General features: G+C 36.0%; 1 protein-coding gene across 1 annotated transcript in view; it reads right to left on the bottom strand.

The window, feature by feature from the left end:
* LOC121427868 (mucin-16-like) overlaps positions 1 to 12825 on the bottom strand; it is a 42451-nt gene extending 29626 nt beyond the window's left edge. The window contains exons 1-3 of the mRNA XM_041624440.1: positions 12678 to 12825; positions 8206 to 8400; positions 7245 to 7439 (exon numbers count right to left, since the gene is read on the bottom strand). Of these exons, the coding sequence (XP_041480374.1) occupies positions 7245 to 7439; positions 8206 to 8400; positions 12678 to 12825 (538 nt within the window). The remainder of the gene's footprint in view (positions 1 to 7244; positions 7440 to 8205; positions 8401 to 12677) is intronic.
* Between the last annotated feature and the right edge of the window lie 3131 nt (positions 12826 to 15956).

The following is a 15956-nucleotide window of genomic DNA, read 5'->3' as shown; positions in this document are numbered from 1 at the left end:
GGAAAACGCTAAAATGTCGGTTAGCTCGCTCCGCTCGCTCGTAATAATTTATGAAATTCCATAAGTATCTAGTCTCCTGTTCAAGTGTTACGAATAGAAGGACATGTAGCATCGACTAATACTTGATTTACTAACAAACTATTGACAAGAAATGTATGTTTTGACGGGAAAACGCGAAAATTTCGGCTCGCTCGTAATCATTTATGAAATTTCTTAAGTTTCTAGTCTCTTGATCAAGGCCATATCATGAGACTTACGAGCAGAAGGACATGTATCATCAACTAATATGTAATCATTACCAACAAGCTATTGAGAAGAATTGTATGTTTTGACGGAAAAACGCAAACATTTCGGCTCGCTTGCTCCGCTCGCTCGTAATTATTCATGACATTTCTCAAGTTTCTAGTGTTCTGATCAAGGCCATATCCAGGCGCGTAGCCAGGGGGTAGCGGTCGCCCCCCAAAAAAAAAAAAAACGTCCCCAAAAAGAAAAAAAGAAGGGAAAAAAGGAGAGGAGAAAAGGAAAAGGGAAGGAAGGAAAGGGAAGAAAGGTAGCTTTGTGTTTTTTCTATTTATTCTTTATTTTTTTCTCAAAAGAGAAACTCCTTCACTCTTCTTGCTTTAAATTCATATATGAATTTTGCTTCCGCGCTGCGCGCGGTTAAATGACAATATTGAAGTTCTCCATTGTTCCCCCACCTTTTCTCTAACCCTGTTTTTCCACCTCAGCTATGTGCTTCTTGCCAGTTAAAGTTAAAATTGTATACATTAGGGCATGAATTTCAGTAAGGTTAGGCCGAAGTAAATGTATGAAGTTATCTTTTTTTTTCAACTGATCGCGCAACTTCTGGTCTGGCGGCTTCGAGCGTGAAAATCTTTATATCAGTTTCTGCCGTCACCTCCATAAAGTCAGCTTCTCCCGCTTTTCAGCTCATTACTATGAACAACCATAATTTTGGGGCAAACAGGTTCCTAATTTAAAAAGAGGAAGGTATGGAATTCGTGTCGTATTAAATAAAAAAGTACAATATTTTTTTTATCAAATTGTATTAAACTTCATGTCATTTCCCTGTATACATTCATCTCCTGTCCTGTTTTGCGCCCTCAGTTTGAAATTTTGAATGACACTTAAGTTTCTTTATATTCAAAATGAAGCGCTTCAGGATAAGTCAAAAAAATTAATCATCCTTTATTATATAGATAGATAATTTCAATAAATCACAGAAGTTTCAACTTTATGCGCACTATTTTCCTTGTAATGAAGTTCAATAATCTTAGAAAATCAATTGAATTAGAGACGATTGGGTATTAGAGATATTTACATTTGATGAAACGTCCGCCCTTTAAAATTTCAGAGTTTCATTGCTCATCGCGGGGAGGAATATCTTCCTCTACCAATCTTCTCCTCTGTTTTGCGAGTTAAAAATATGCACTGATGCTAAATTGTTTGTAATCAAATTTGATCTTTCCAAAGAAAGTTTCAATATATCTTTGAGAATACTCTTTTCTCGGGACCCTTTTTATGGCAAGAAAAATTGATAAATCACTTTAGCACCTAACAAGGTGGATATGTGCGCAATATAAATATCCCATACTCTATATTTCCCATCAAGAACTACTGAATGATGATTTTTCATGCCAAATTTTCCAGAGGCTTGAATTCGATAACCTATTACAGACACTGACGATAAGTGGGACCTTGGAGCTCAATTGAGGACCCCTTGGTAGACCAGCAGCACCATGATTGATGCTGCTGAGTAGGGCCATCCTCCCGTTTTCATATATGAATTCACATGTTTCATTTTATATATATTGTTGTTTGTTTTTAACGGAAATAAATTCACTTCAATTCAACTAAAGTCAAATATTTACCCATATGCTTTAAACCAATCAGTGATCCCATTTCCTAGACATATAACTTTCTATTTTCGTGGGATCATGTGTGATCTATCTTTTTTTCTTAGTTAAAAATATTCGGTAAGAAGCTATCATACTTATAAGCACCTGTACTTCCCATCGTTGACGGTGTGATGACACAAACCACAACAATGCATAGGCATGCCAAGTAATCCTTTGTCATTTAGGACAGCCTTCTGCTTAATTATGAAGAATGCGGTGTCATCTTCACATGCCAAAGCTAGAATGAAAACTCCATGTTGTGCAGCGTCTCATATCCATTTCTGACCTCTCAGATTACAGTATTTCCATTTATTCTCTAATTCTTAATGTTTCCTTGTACAAATGCAAACGTTAATTCTGACATTAATTGGTCTCTAATTATTAATCCCCAATTCCTGTAGAGATATTTGTATTTCAACACCGAGTCAATAATGCAAGAGGTGAACGAAAGAATGTATTTCCCGTGAGATTTCCATCATAAGAGATATACAATTATACAATTTAAAACAAATTTGTCAAAATCCTTATGAAGTCATTAGGAAAACCTCTTTTGTGTGCCATCTGGGGTTAAAGAAGTTTGGCATAGTAAGAGTTCGTTTTACCGGGAGGTTTTTTTGGCTAAGGCAGAAAGATTTTTCAAATTTCTTCGTGATACTCTTTCTGTATTGCCACCCCGCCCCCGCCCACTTAACCCTCTTTTTATATCTATTTTTTTATTCTTTCTCAGGTTAAGTCTTCGCCACTATTTATTTCTTCAAAACCATTTTAATTGATAAATGTTACGGTGATCAAGTCAATTGTTTCTTCTTTGTTCTATTTACCTTAATATCGATTCACCTTTTCTAATTTTTCTCTCGATCTCACTAAAACGAAGATTTTAAGCTACGCCATTACACAAAAGAAGAAACTCCCGGACGACCTCAGGTAGGGGTGAAGGCAGTTTATTGCCATGACCGAGTCGGCCATGAAGTATGGAACGCCATACGACTTACACATAACATATAGTGGCGCTACAGCTACCGCTATACCAAATTTCTGGGAACATATTGTCAATGTAAATTTTTGCCAAAGCAAGGTTGACATGATGACAAACCTCTAATAGACAATGGACATACATTAACTAAATGATAAGTCAAAGATGCATACCGATGGTAGGTGCAAGAATTAAAAAACTTCTGACGAATATAAAAGGTCATCTGTCATATTCATGACAGACCACCTAAAAAAAAAAGAAAAAAAAGTCAAGCGAGGTTTGGACCACCGAGCCATGCTTTACAAGTCAGGTGCGTTATCCAGTCGACCACAATGTTTCCGACACACGCGAATTTTTTTTTTATCTGATTCATTTTATCCCTCGCTTTTTCTTTCCCCATATTGTTAAAAACGTTTGGTCAAAATAACCATTGTGTCCGGCAGAAAAAAATATGTCAAAATCAACCAATTTAGCAGTTAGAAAACTACCAGAATTTGGGTTGGTATTCACCATTTTCAACTTTGGTAACTGGTAATGGTCTCCTTTCACTCGGACATGCATACGCCCCTTGACTGTCATGGGCGTGCTATTTCAGAGAGTAAGTCTGTTTGCTTGTCCTTTGTTGTCCATCTTGCTATCAGACAATAGTTGCAACTACAAAATAATATCCACATGGGCACGATTTTCATATAAGGATGCAAATAAGCAAAGTAAAATGAAACTAGATATACCATTATCAATTCAATAGAGCTCGTACAACTCCACTTGGCCTCTAATACTTCTTTCGTTTTTTTTTCATATATGCCATTCCTAAATTTAGAAAACACACCATCGTCGACTTTTTAGATGTCTGTTTCAGGATTTCGAAACAATTTTCCTCCCATTCTATGAAATAGTTCCTCAATTCTACATGACAAAAAAAATCACCTGAAACATATTTTTTTTAACAAGAAGACAAAGAGCGTCCTGTTTGAGCTGGAGTTACTAGAAGACCCACTGCTAAAATATTTATTTCATTCATTCTTGCATTGTTAAAGTGGAATCCAACCCAAATAAAAACTTGTTTTTATAAGGAAAAGAAAAATCAGACAAGTTGATAGGTGAAAGTTTGTACATTATTGGACAAACAACAAGAAAGTTATGAATTTTTAAAAGTTGTAAATATTGGTAATCATTATACCCATGGAGACTTCAAATTGGCCGCATATGGGATGTCATAGTGATGTAAGGCAAGGACTACTCTTCCATGTACTCCAATACATATTATGGCTAAAATGTCATTTTTCCCAAAAGTTTTATTTCAAATTATATTTTTCTTTCATGAGGACATACTACAATATACTACCTGGGTTATATTTAGATTACTGCCCCAGGGGAATGGGTACTTAGGAGAAAACCACAAATCCCTGATAATAAAGTACATGGCCTATGGGAAAGTTGTCCTTGCCCCTTGTCATAATTTACTTACACAGTTGCCAATTTGAAATCTACATAGTATTAGTGATCTCAATATTAAAGCAGCTATAACTTTCTCATTGCTTGTCCGATTTCTTTCAAACTTTCACCATTCTGTTTAATTTATTTTTCTCCTTCCCAACATAACATTTTATGGCCAAGGCTGGATTCCCCTTCAAAATTCAAGTATTGTCTTTCTTTCTTTTCAAACACTGGGACAGAATAATCCTTATTTTGATTCGATTTGACTTTATTTCGTTTTATTGTTTTATTCTGCGTCCATTTCATTGTATTGTTCTGCCACACTTATTTAAATGTTTTAATGTCTAAAGGATGTCATGTTTCAAGAAGGACTGCAAAGGCTTGTCACTAATTTATATTTTTGACATCAGGCTTCGTTTGCATTTGTTTTTCTCGAAATGACGTTCTTACTGTATGAAACAATAATAGTCCCAATAAAACGTGTAATTTGATGGCAAATCATATATATAATCCAGAGTCATAACTGACCCACTAATATTCGAAAAAGATTATACATAATACTCACGTGAAGGCCACGTCAGCAAATATTGATATGACAAATAGTCCTAATGTGTATTCCCCATTGTCTGGGAATACACATTGCGGGAATAGAAGGCGTGGAACAATTACACCCCCCCCCCTTCAAAAACCATAGGCGATAATCTTTGACATTCTTCCCTTTCGTTTCTTCACGAAAGATATTAGCAAATATTATTTCAGTGTTAAAGTAACTCCCTTTTAACAAATAAATGCAATATGCATGGGCGGGGACTTGGAAATTATGTTAGATATGCATGCAGACTCTTTTCCGTGGTTAGATCAACGGGCAGCAACGACAATTAGGAGTTTTTCAATTAGAACGACTAAGCTTATCACGTTTATCTTGGTAGAGTGGACAAGCTACTTTTTAACATTCTGGGGAAATAACCTGTCGATCTATCTGCAAAATATTCTTCCATCGGAAAGCTTAAAAACGAATATTTTATAATTTGGAAAGTTTTTGCATTTGAATTTTTGAACCACCCTCCCCCCACGATATGATGGATATAGTTTTCTTTATTTGCTAGGATATTCATCCTCATATTATACCGCCTTGCTCCCACTCAGTCTATTGTGTACTTAATTCATGTAATTTGTTGTCACACATGCATGCTTTTGTTTGTTTTAATCTTAATTACCATTTCCTTTTACACACCTTTTCTCTGTCTGTCTCCCTTTGCCCATCTATATTCTTCCTCTCTTCTAAAAAATTTCATTCATGCATGTTCAATGTTCCAACATGTTTTAAACAAATCATTTCCTTGTATTATAATATGCAATAGTAATTGTATTCCATTTATATCGTTTCATGTTTCTACTTTAAGTATCATTCTGTTATTGTAAATTGTTTTATTCATCCTTTGGCTGCGAGGCATATTTCAATAAAACATTTTTTTAAATTCAAATGAAATGAACTGAACATGCGAAAGGTGCACCTTTAGGTTTTCAAAAAATTCATTATTATTAGATTATCTAACTGTGCTTGCCCATAAAAAATTGTGGAGAACAAAGTGTATCTTGAGAAGTTTAGCGATTTGAAATGAACAAAAATCATAATATCCGTGTCTATTTTTCTGAAATTGACTCACTAGATCGGTAAGATCAGTTCTCAGAGGGTGGGGGGGGGGGGGTTTACATGAAAAATCTGTTAATGTTACATTATACCTAAGAAAGCAACAACAAGAAATCCAAGAATCAATGGTTGGAAATAAAAATCAATCGCGGTCAGCCTGTGTAAGAATTGAATATTAGATGAAATTCTGTTATTCTGCATGTGTATATATGTCAATTCATATCAACCAATAAATTTATGTCTTACGCCCTCCGTCGTGCTTTCAGAAAAAAATCCTGATACCTTATGAATGATCAGTGAGCTGTTAACATTTCCCATGCAAATTTTTGGTCTTTATTCTGTTGTATTACTTTATTATACTGTACAAAAACTGTTATGAACTTATAAAGTTTTTTTTTATGTTTCAAAAAATGCATTTAGCGACTTTACTTAAAAGTCTGTCATGTCTGTGTCTGGACGAAATCACAACGGAGAAATATATATCTGCGTATCTCCTTCCATTTTAGGGTCTACTTTTGGTAATGGTTCCAACCATGCGCTTTACAGGCCCCGGTTATCGGATTCTTACACGACTACACAAAAGTGATGTACTGTCTCCACCCCTTTTGGTATCATTCCGACAGAAGTTGGAATAATGAGCCTCCATTACAAGGCAAAGGCAAGCACCCATTTAATACCAAAGTGGATAGTGGAAAGGAGTGGATTGATGCCTTGCCAAAGGTTGTTATAGGCCGCGGTGAGATTCGAACATACTACCTTCTGATTACGAGGCGAGAGTTATAACCGCTAAACTAAAATGATTGTCTTGAACTAACCTGGACAAGTAATAGTAGGACTCCATGACCCATCCAGGCATGTCACTGACGGATAATTATCATCTGAATAATGGCAACTAAAACTGATAACATCGCCATGGTTGTATGTCCCCGCCGGACTGGAAAAATCTGGCGATGTACATGGAACTGTAGAAAGAATGGTCATGATAATTAGATTTTTTTCCCACCTGTAATATAAACTTGGTCTGATGAGCTATCGTGATATACTGACAATATTCTACGTCATATAATCTCGAAAGACAATAATACTCTATTCTGATACTGTATTATGACATACAACAGTTGTACAGTACAAGAAAACTAATGAGTGTGGGAATATCGGCATTTCGTTTGATAGATTTGTTCAATGGATGAACACAACTCCTGGTCATAAACGAAATGGACATGTAGAAGTCAAATCAAAATCAAATCATTCCACAATGATGCATTATCGCAAGAAGGTAACTCACGATTGCATTTGACAGAGGAGGCATCGGGACTCCATATGCCATCCTCACAGAATGCTGTAGAGGTTCCTTCCAAAGTTCCGACTGAGCATGAAAAGTCCAAGCCGCTGTTGTGCTCATAGGCGCCATCGCTGGAAAAGTACTGCCCCGTTGTCAAGGTCACATCTACGTTACTCCATGTTTCCTCGGGGCATGGAGCTAGAGAGAATTTAACGAACATTGAAATAATAAGACCACTCTTCAATCATGTCAATTAAAAGAAGATAAATTTCATTCATCTCAATTTCCCCTTTAAAAAACGATCGAAATTTAGATTTCTTGCTTTCAATACATGGTTTGATTTAACAAAAATATATTTAAAAAACTTTACAATCCTTACTTTCGTGAAAACGGTTACTACGAACCTACGTAATGTGATTACTCAAATGAATAAACGGAGACGTAATGTCTGATTTGAAGTTATTTGATTTTTTCTACACAAAGTGATAAAAATAAAAGATGCATAAATAGGAGATGCATATAGGAATATCAAATGGAATCTAGGCATCTTTTGAAAATTCAAAACCCTACACACCATCAGTATCGACGGACATTACCATTTTCAGGCATTCTAATTGTGAAAATCAATTGCTTAATTCCTAATTATCTAAACATTAATTCGATAGAATCTGTATAGGTCAGATCAGCAATTCAAGTTGACGAAACACCTTGTAAATAAAAGTTGAAGCCGTAGAAAAATCGGTTTCTGAATGAGAATTCATTCTATGATCTCAAGCTACAATAAATTAGTAAGCAAATCATGAATGACCTTATCTTAATTCGATCATTTTCTGCACGATTCGGTGTGGGCTACATCAACCTATGTCACTTTGTGGATGTAAATATTATGGGTGGGTTGTGTTTCTCAAATGAGGGTTGCTTTTTTCAATGATCTGTGTTGATCTTTGGTAGAAATTCATTTTACCGAGACAATCGTAGTTCTCTGGTGAAGTTAACCAACCACTTGGCCCGTTGCACATGTTGAAGTCAGAGAGAGCATGCATGTATGTTGTTTGGCACGTAAAGAAGACTGGTATAAAAGCATTATATGGTCCTGTTGGTGGTGAGTCGTCATCAATCAGTAACATCGGGTCTAACGTAAGACCGCTGATGTCACAGCCTGTAATTCATGAAATAGATAAAGAAAATAAAGACGTTTGAATAGCCAAGATTTCAAAAACTAATCACATGAAAAAATAAAGAAGAAAAAGAGTTGTATTCAATTAATTAAAGCCTTTACAATTTAGGGTCAATCAATATTTTTTTTTTCTGCCTGTCATTTAATTATTTTTTACTAGGTCTGTTTCACATCTCATGTTCTTTTTTCCAAAATAAAATCAAATAATTTAATTTATTTGATTTAAACATACTAAATAGTTGTATTCTCATGCATTTTCATGAACTATTAATTAAACAAGTTTTCTACTTGCTTTAAAGGCAAAAAGATGTTAATTGAACGGCATCTGTTTGGGTTCGAAACTTCAAAAAAGTTCGTTCTGCCATTACCAAGAATGCAATGTTTTAAATACATTTCTTATACATATGCCAAATAATTTTTTCAATGTCATTTTGCATTTACGGATTATATCCTAACATTCTAATTCCCCAATAAAGGCCAAATGACTTTCCTGATGAATGTTCACAGTTCATTAGCAAAATATTCGTATCAAAATGTTAGTTTCCAGCACAAGAATAAGAGTATAGAGAAGTAAGGTGCCGACGTGTTAACCCACCAGTTCAGTTAAATATTATTTCTCGGTGGAAAAAAGAACACCCCATTGATTAATGCCCCCGGGGGGGGGGGCACTCAGTATATAACGCATAGTGGGTATGTGCCGCGGAGGGGACCCCCATTTTTACACTCAAATTTCCGTTCCAAGGCATAGCATTTTTGCCTTGTTGAGAAAAAGAACAAAGAAAGCCGCTCCAAGGCATAGCATTTTCTTCTAATCGAGGAAAAAGAAGAGAGAAATCCGCTCCAAAGCTTCGCATATTTTTCGTTACGCCGCTCCGATCGCGTTGAATGAGCTGCAATTTTGGTGAAAAGCGGCCGCAGAGCTCCACGGCGGAGGCCGCGCTAGCTGCATCATGCACGCATGACCGTTCCGTAGGGATGCATACGCGCTCACACGCTGGCGATCCGTTCCAAGGACCCCCGTTTTCACAAACATTTGTCGTTCCGAAGCCCGTTCCAAGGACCCTCCTTTTTACAATAAGCCCGCTCCAAGGCCCCCGTTTTTTGTCTCGCCCGCGGCACACCCCCACCACTTTTTTGGTCGAGTGCCCCCCCCCGGGTTAATGCCTGGCCCCTGAACATGTCTAAATTATTTTAAATTTGTCTGGTTTCGAACGGTTGTTGTAAAGCCCCCTTACACATATGGCTAATTATAGGTATTCACATGGCCATACACTTGGCGACAAAGAACTAAATAATGTCGGGTTATCTACATTAATTTCTTTCTACTGAAATCAAATTATGTCCAAACAATGTTGAAATTAAGATTTCAAAATGACATCAAACATTTTTTTTAGTTTGTGTGAATGTGTCTATATGTACTTGTTTTCCTTCCTATTCAAAATTAAAACAAAATCAAACTTTCAAGATAGAGATCACTTCACAGCTTTTCAGTTGAAAAAGGTGAGGGAGGTGGATATTTACATTCGGAACAACGCCTTAATAGAGCCATTTATCTGTTGCTCCAAGTTTTATTCATGAAATATACATTGCATTCTATTAAAACAAAATAAAGACCTTCAAATACTTACTCTGTCCTGAAGTTAATGAAGAACTGACACAAAATGTATAAACGAGTATATATCCAAAATAATTCCACTCCATTGTTAGAGGTATTCTGCTTAATTCCAATATGTACAAAGCAATATATATATATATATAATATATATTTTTAAATTTTACCAACTGACACGTTGACGGTTGACTCGCTGCATTTGCAGGAGTTAATAGCACTTTCACGTAAACCCCTGAAATCCAAACATATTTCTAATCAGCACTTTCTAAATTATTAAAATAGATTTGAATATTAGTCCTATTCATAATTCATATGTCTGGTCCTACTGCACATATCAAGTACGATGGGAGTACTCCGGAAATAATGGCTTCTTCATTGATGGGCATTGTATTTCAATGTGTTTGAACAATATGACAAACTTCTTGTGACGTCATAAGAGATGCACTGTTATCGTCTCTATCCCGTGGGTAGATACTAGTGGCATACTGCGTGTAGAATCATATATGGGGTCATTGTCATTGTTATTTTAAACAAATTCAATGGTTGAAAGACACAAATCTATATGAAATGCTCTTTTCTACCCCCCCCCCCCCTCTCTCTCTTTCACTCTTGTTACCCTCTTTCTCCAGTTATACATGGCCTCACTTGACCAAGACGTATAGGCCTATATTGCAAAATGGAAGGATATATAATTTTAGTAAGAGAGGAGAGAGAGGTGAAGAAGACAGATAGGGAGAAGGGGGCAATAAAGAGAACGGGATGATAATTAAATATAGATTCGTGTCTTTCTAGCATTGACTATTTTTTTATATACAGCAGTGACCACCATTAATAATTCGCTCTATTGCCCCCCCCCTTTCTCTGTCCCTCTCTGCTTAACATCTCATTTTCTCTAATTACACACACTTAAAATGTTGGGCAATATACTGTCCACTGTGTTGGGTAATGTATGTTGGTGAAAAAATACATATATATTCTGGGCAATTATCATGCAATTGAGCAAATATATTACCCAATTAGTAGTTTTTTTACCCAATTTGGGCATATTTTAACCAATATTTTGTTGTGTGGAGAGTAGATTGCCCAGGGTTGGTTAAAAGTTGGGCATTTTTGCACAACTTTTTTAAAGAGTGTTCCCCCTTGCCTTTTTGTAATATATGTGCCTTGGTCAAGCCAGGCCATGTAATAAGTTGAATAACTTGTTACTCTCAGTCAATTGTTTTCATAAAATGGTTCCATCTTCTCTCTCTCTGAGACATTTGTATAAAATATGATCAAAACACTCCAGCAGGTCTTATACTAACCTAACCAAGTCTTATGGTAAAATCGCCAGAAAGCTGAAATAATATAGTGCCACCCAAAATTCAAGGTAAGTTGATGCAGTTGAATAATTCAAAGCTGCTTTGAAAACATATCTACTTTAACCGATACTGTCATCATAGCATTTCCAATAGCTTTTTTTTCCTTCATCCTAAGTTCTTAGATTTTTATTTATCCTGTGCATTTTAAGGTAAAATAAACTATAAAGACACTTCTATTACTATCATTAAATTCTGTTTCATACTTTCACTTTTTTAAGGCACATGTTATCCAACTTTTTTTTCAACTTTTCTCCTCGCAAATCAATATATATATATATATATATATATATATATATATATATATATATATATATATATATATATATATATATATATATATATATATATATATATATATATATATATGAAATGACACATGACACCCCTGCCACCCCTGTGCTACGCCAAAGGGTTAGACTCTCCCTCTCTCTCTTTCTCTAAAATGCGTGTGATACGCAAACAGTAGACAAACTTGTTTTTTTTTCTCTGCGTTGTCTTGTCGACTCAAACAAAAGGGTGGGGATCACTAAACATAATTTCTACCACTCGAGCACGATTTCATCACAAGTCGCATAATTGAACTCCAAAACTTAAGTTATTTCACTGTAGGAATATTTGCACGAACTTGGGGGAGGTAGGCTAATCCGAAAATTGAACAAGGGATTTTCCCGTCGTTGATGCCTAATTTCTTAATGCGAGAAATTAAGGGAAAATGACGTCACAATAAATTAATATGATTGTGGTTAATCAGAACTGATTTTTTTCTCTCTTTCTATCTCTCTCGTGATCGGCACTACCGTGTGAGTAAAGACAATATTGACACCTCATAAATTCCCAATTTCAGGAAAAAAAATACGTCATTTACAAAGTATCATGGCGTGAAATGTCTTCTCCCAAATAATTTGATATATACCATAATGTAGTATGTCTTAACGTTTGGATAATGAAGAGGTATGTTTTACTGCGATGTAAAGTTCGATTTGCGCCAAAGTTGTCCTTGAACAAAAACCTACATTCAGAGTTACAACTGCCCATGTTGTAGCTGCGCCCAAGATAGGCAACAAACAGGATCCATCGAACTACAGGTCCATATCCCTGCTTTCGATCATCTCGAAAGTAATGAAGAGCATACATGGCGACCAAATTCGAAATCATCGTAACAATTACAAATTTCTTAGCGATGCAAGATGTGGGTTCCGGGGAAAGAGATCCACAGTTTACATACTTTAATATATCCCACAGTGGTGGAACGACTCCCTAGGCTATCAATACGAAGCTAAGATTACACATAGCCTCTGATCGTGTTTGATATCTCGTCCTTCTGTCATCTTTTGGCATACATGGCGATATATGAGCATGGATTTCTACTTTCTTCGCCATTAGGCAGCAGGCTGTTGTTCTAGATGGCTTCACTTCAACATCATCCAAGACCATCACTGCTGGTGTGCCACGGGGAAGTGTAGTAGGGCCCCTACTATTTTTTTTATGTACATCGGCGATCTGACTTCCCAAGTAGAAAATGGTCTTTACCTTTTTGCTGATGACTCAACCGTACGTATTGTTATAGAAAACTCTTTCGAAAGAACCATCTGTGCTGAGAATCTTCTGCGTGACTTGCCGAAAATTGAGAAATGGGCAGCAGATTGGTGTATCACCTGCAATGCAAGCAAGAAAGAAGGGCTGAATATCGTCAGGATGCGAAACCAGGACCACTCCTTTCCACTTTATGAACTCAACCTTTAAACCAACAAAGAGAATTACCCTACTTGGTGATATCATCGCCAACACTTTGACCGGCTGGGCTCCCTACGTCACGTGCCTTGCCAAAAAGGTTGCAAAAAGCTTATACATATTGAGCTACTCGAGGATTTCCCTCGACTCAAGGCAAGGGTCACAAACTACAAAGCTTATAATAGGAGTATGCATGTCCGATTTGGGCTGGAGCTGGTACTACTCACACTTCTTGATAGGTTACAGCGGAAAGCACTCCGCCTCCTGAGAATTGAAGACCCTTCTAAGGTTCGGCTTTATCCACTCGAGCACCGGAAAAATGTTGCATCTCTCTGTTTCTTCTACCGACACTTTTTCCTAAAACCATCCCTTGTAGGCCCAACCGGGATATTTATTTTTTAGTATATTTTCCTCACATAGACACAAAACTTTAAATCCCATTTTTGTGTTAAAAAACACATCTACTCTAAGAAAAGTGCATAGACTTCCATTTTAATGTTTAAACCTGTTACGTATACATTAATCTACAACTTTACGTTTCGGTGAACATGACATGGGTTTTGAACATAGTGTAACGTTCATTGTACTTCAAAATTTTGTCTAGAAATTTTCTAATTACATGTCTACAATATGAGTACGGGATATGTATTACTATTCAGCTAATTTGAACCTATATGTTGATGTATTTATATGGGAATTCATAGGAATAATCTCTCTAAAATGATTGATTTTTAACGATCCTTCGCTCCCCTTACAGTTCTACGGCCATCATGTCTATGGATCACTCAATTTGCAAGGAATTTAGAAAAAAACGACACTTTCACCCTACCGCTCTTCCAAAGGGGGTGAAATTTCGTCAACAAGTGAAAATAACTCTTAATCTAATTATTTCACTCCCTCCAATGAGTTAATTAGCTCCCCCCCCCCTCCCATGTAAATATGCTGAGGGTATTCATGAAATTAAATCAAGGATGTCCACTGCTTCAGTTTGAATATTTTCATTTACATTTCGTCCGGATCCCCGTCAAAGTCATTTCAGATGCAATGTTTGATTACACCTATTGGGTAAATATCCGGAAATATTCAATAGGCCTATAATATGTGTGAATATCTTAGGTGGGATAGTCCACAAAATGACCCTCTTCATCGTGTTTGTGAACGTGAATATTTCGCTTTCTCGGTAGGATCATCATCCGAAGATTGTCTGTCCCCGACAGCTAGTCTTGTCACAAATTGATGTTAACTTTTTATTGCTAAAGAGCTACTTGAAAAATCCTTGCAAACGACTGAGAGCAATGTAGTAAATGAACATCACCGCCACGTCTGTTTCTACGGAACACAAGTCACAAATGCACATTCGTGATTGGTTTATGAAATAAAATTAAAGAAAAGGTATCAGATATGATTAATACGATTCAATGAAAGTTTATAAACATTTTGGATATAAATGTACAAACGGCATACTATCATAAATCGATATGCCCATACAGGACATAAGGGTGTCTTCGCTCTGCGGTGCACAACGAAATAAAAAACACAGTAAGTGCATTGATGTCGGTCAAATGACAATGAACAGCCGGGAGGTTTTTGTCGAAAGTTGATGAACAGGAGAAACAGTTTCGTCCTAAGTTTCGGGCTAACAGATAATTGCAAATATTTGTTTGTCCAGAATCTGTTTTGATTCATCAATTTTGACTAAAGACTTTCTGGATGTTCAGTCTCGTGAAGAACATATTGTTGACTATATATTTTCTTTATACTTGAATCCGTCATCCATCGTAGAGTAAAAATTCCGGGGTTATGCAAATCGCGTTATATCTGAACTTTAATATAACTTCATGACCACGAAAACTCCCAATTAAGGAGATGCACGAAGCAAAATGCAAAAAAAAATCATCAAACTTGGATCACAAATAACAAATTGAACGAATTTTACACTTTTAATCAGCAATTGATTGTAAAAACAGTTATATCAGTTATATGCACGTCGACATGAATATTCATTAGATGGACTAATAATGTGGACTAATGATGTTTTATCCTACTTTCTTTTTCTTATATTTTACATGCAATCATATCTGTTTCAGTTTTTCATTCATGTGTGAGTGATATGTATCTCTTGTAATGAAGTAAGTTGCAGCAATTAAGATCTAATGCACTTAATCAGTTGTTATTCCAATATTGTTTGTTCTTGAAGGAAAAAATGAATTAAACATAATTTCATATAATAAACTACAAAAGAAGAAGTGGGGATAGGACATCATCAGTTTGCTAATCGAATATTTATGAAGACATGCCTAGAACTGTTTCACCGGAATAATGCAAATCTTTAAACGCCATAATATTATGCTTTGGTTATTCCTTGTCCGAATTTGATCAAATTTTCAGTGTTTTGTTTGTCTGATTTTTCTTAAAGGGGAATATATCGAAACAGAAAGATCTAAGAGTAAGAGCTAAAAAATTTTTAGAAAAATCGGACAAATAATGAGAAAGTTACGAGCATTTGAATAACACAATCACTAATGCTATGGAGATCCTCACATTGGTAATGTGACAAGGATGTATGATGTCGCATGTGAACAACTTTCCCTTCGATAGACTATAAAATACCCTCCCCAAAATGTTGCTTTTTCTTAAGGTGATACAAACTCTTTATCCATGATGTATATTTAAAAATCTGTATTGCATGCCCTCCTATACAAAGAACACATGATCTACTGATAGATGTGATAAAAGAAGCAGTTACTAAAGTAATGGGGAGAGTTGTTCACAAGTGACATCACACATCCTTGTCACATTGCCAAAGTGGGCAGCTCCATAGCATTAGTGATCGC

The sequence above is a fragment of the Lytechinus variegatus genome, chromosome 14 (assembly GCF_018143015.1).
Source record: "Lytechinus variegatus isolate NC3 chromosome 14, Lvar_3.0, whole genome shotgun sequence".
NCBI classification, from domain to species: Eukaryota; Metazoa; Echinodermata; class Echinoidea; order Temnopleuroida; family Toxopneustidae; genus Lytechinus; species Lytechinus variegatus.
This window is presented reverse-complemented; position numbering and strand designations above follow the sequence as displayed.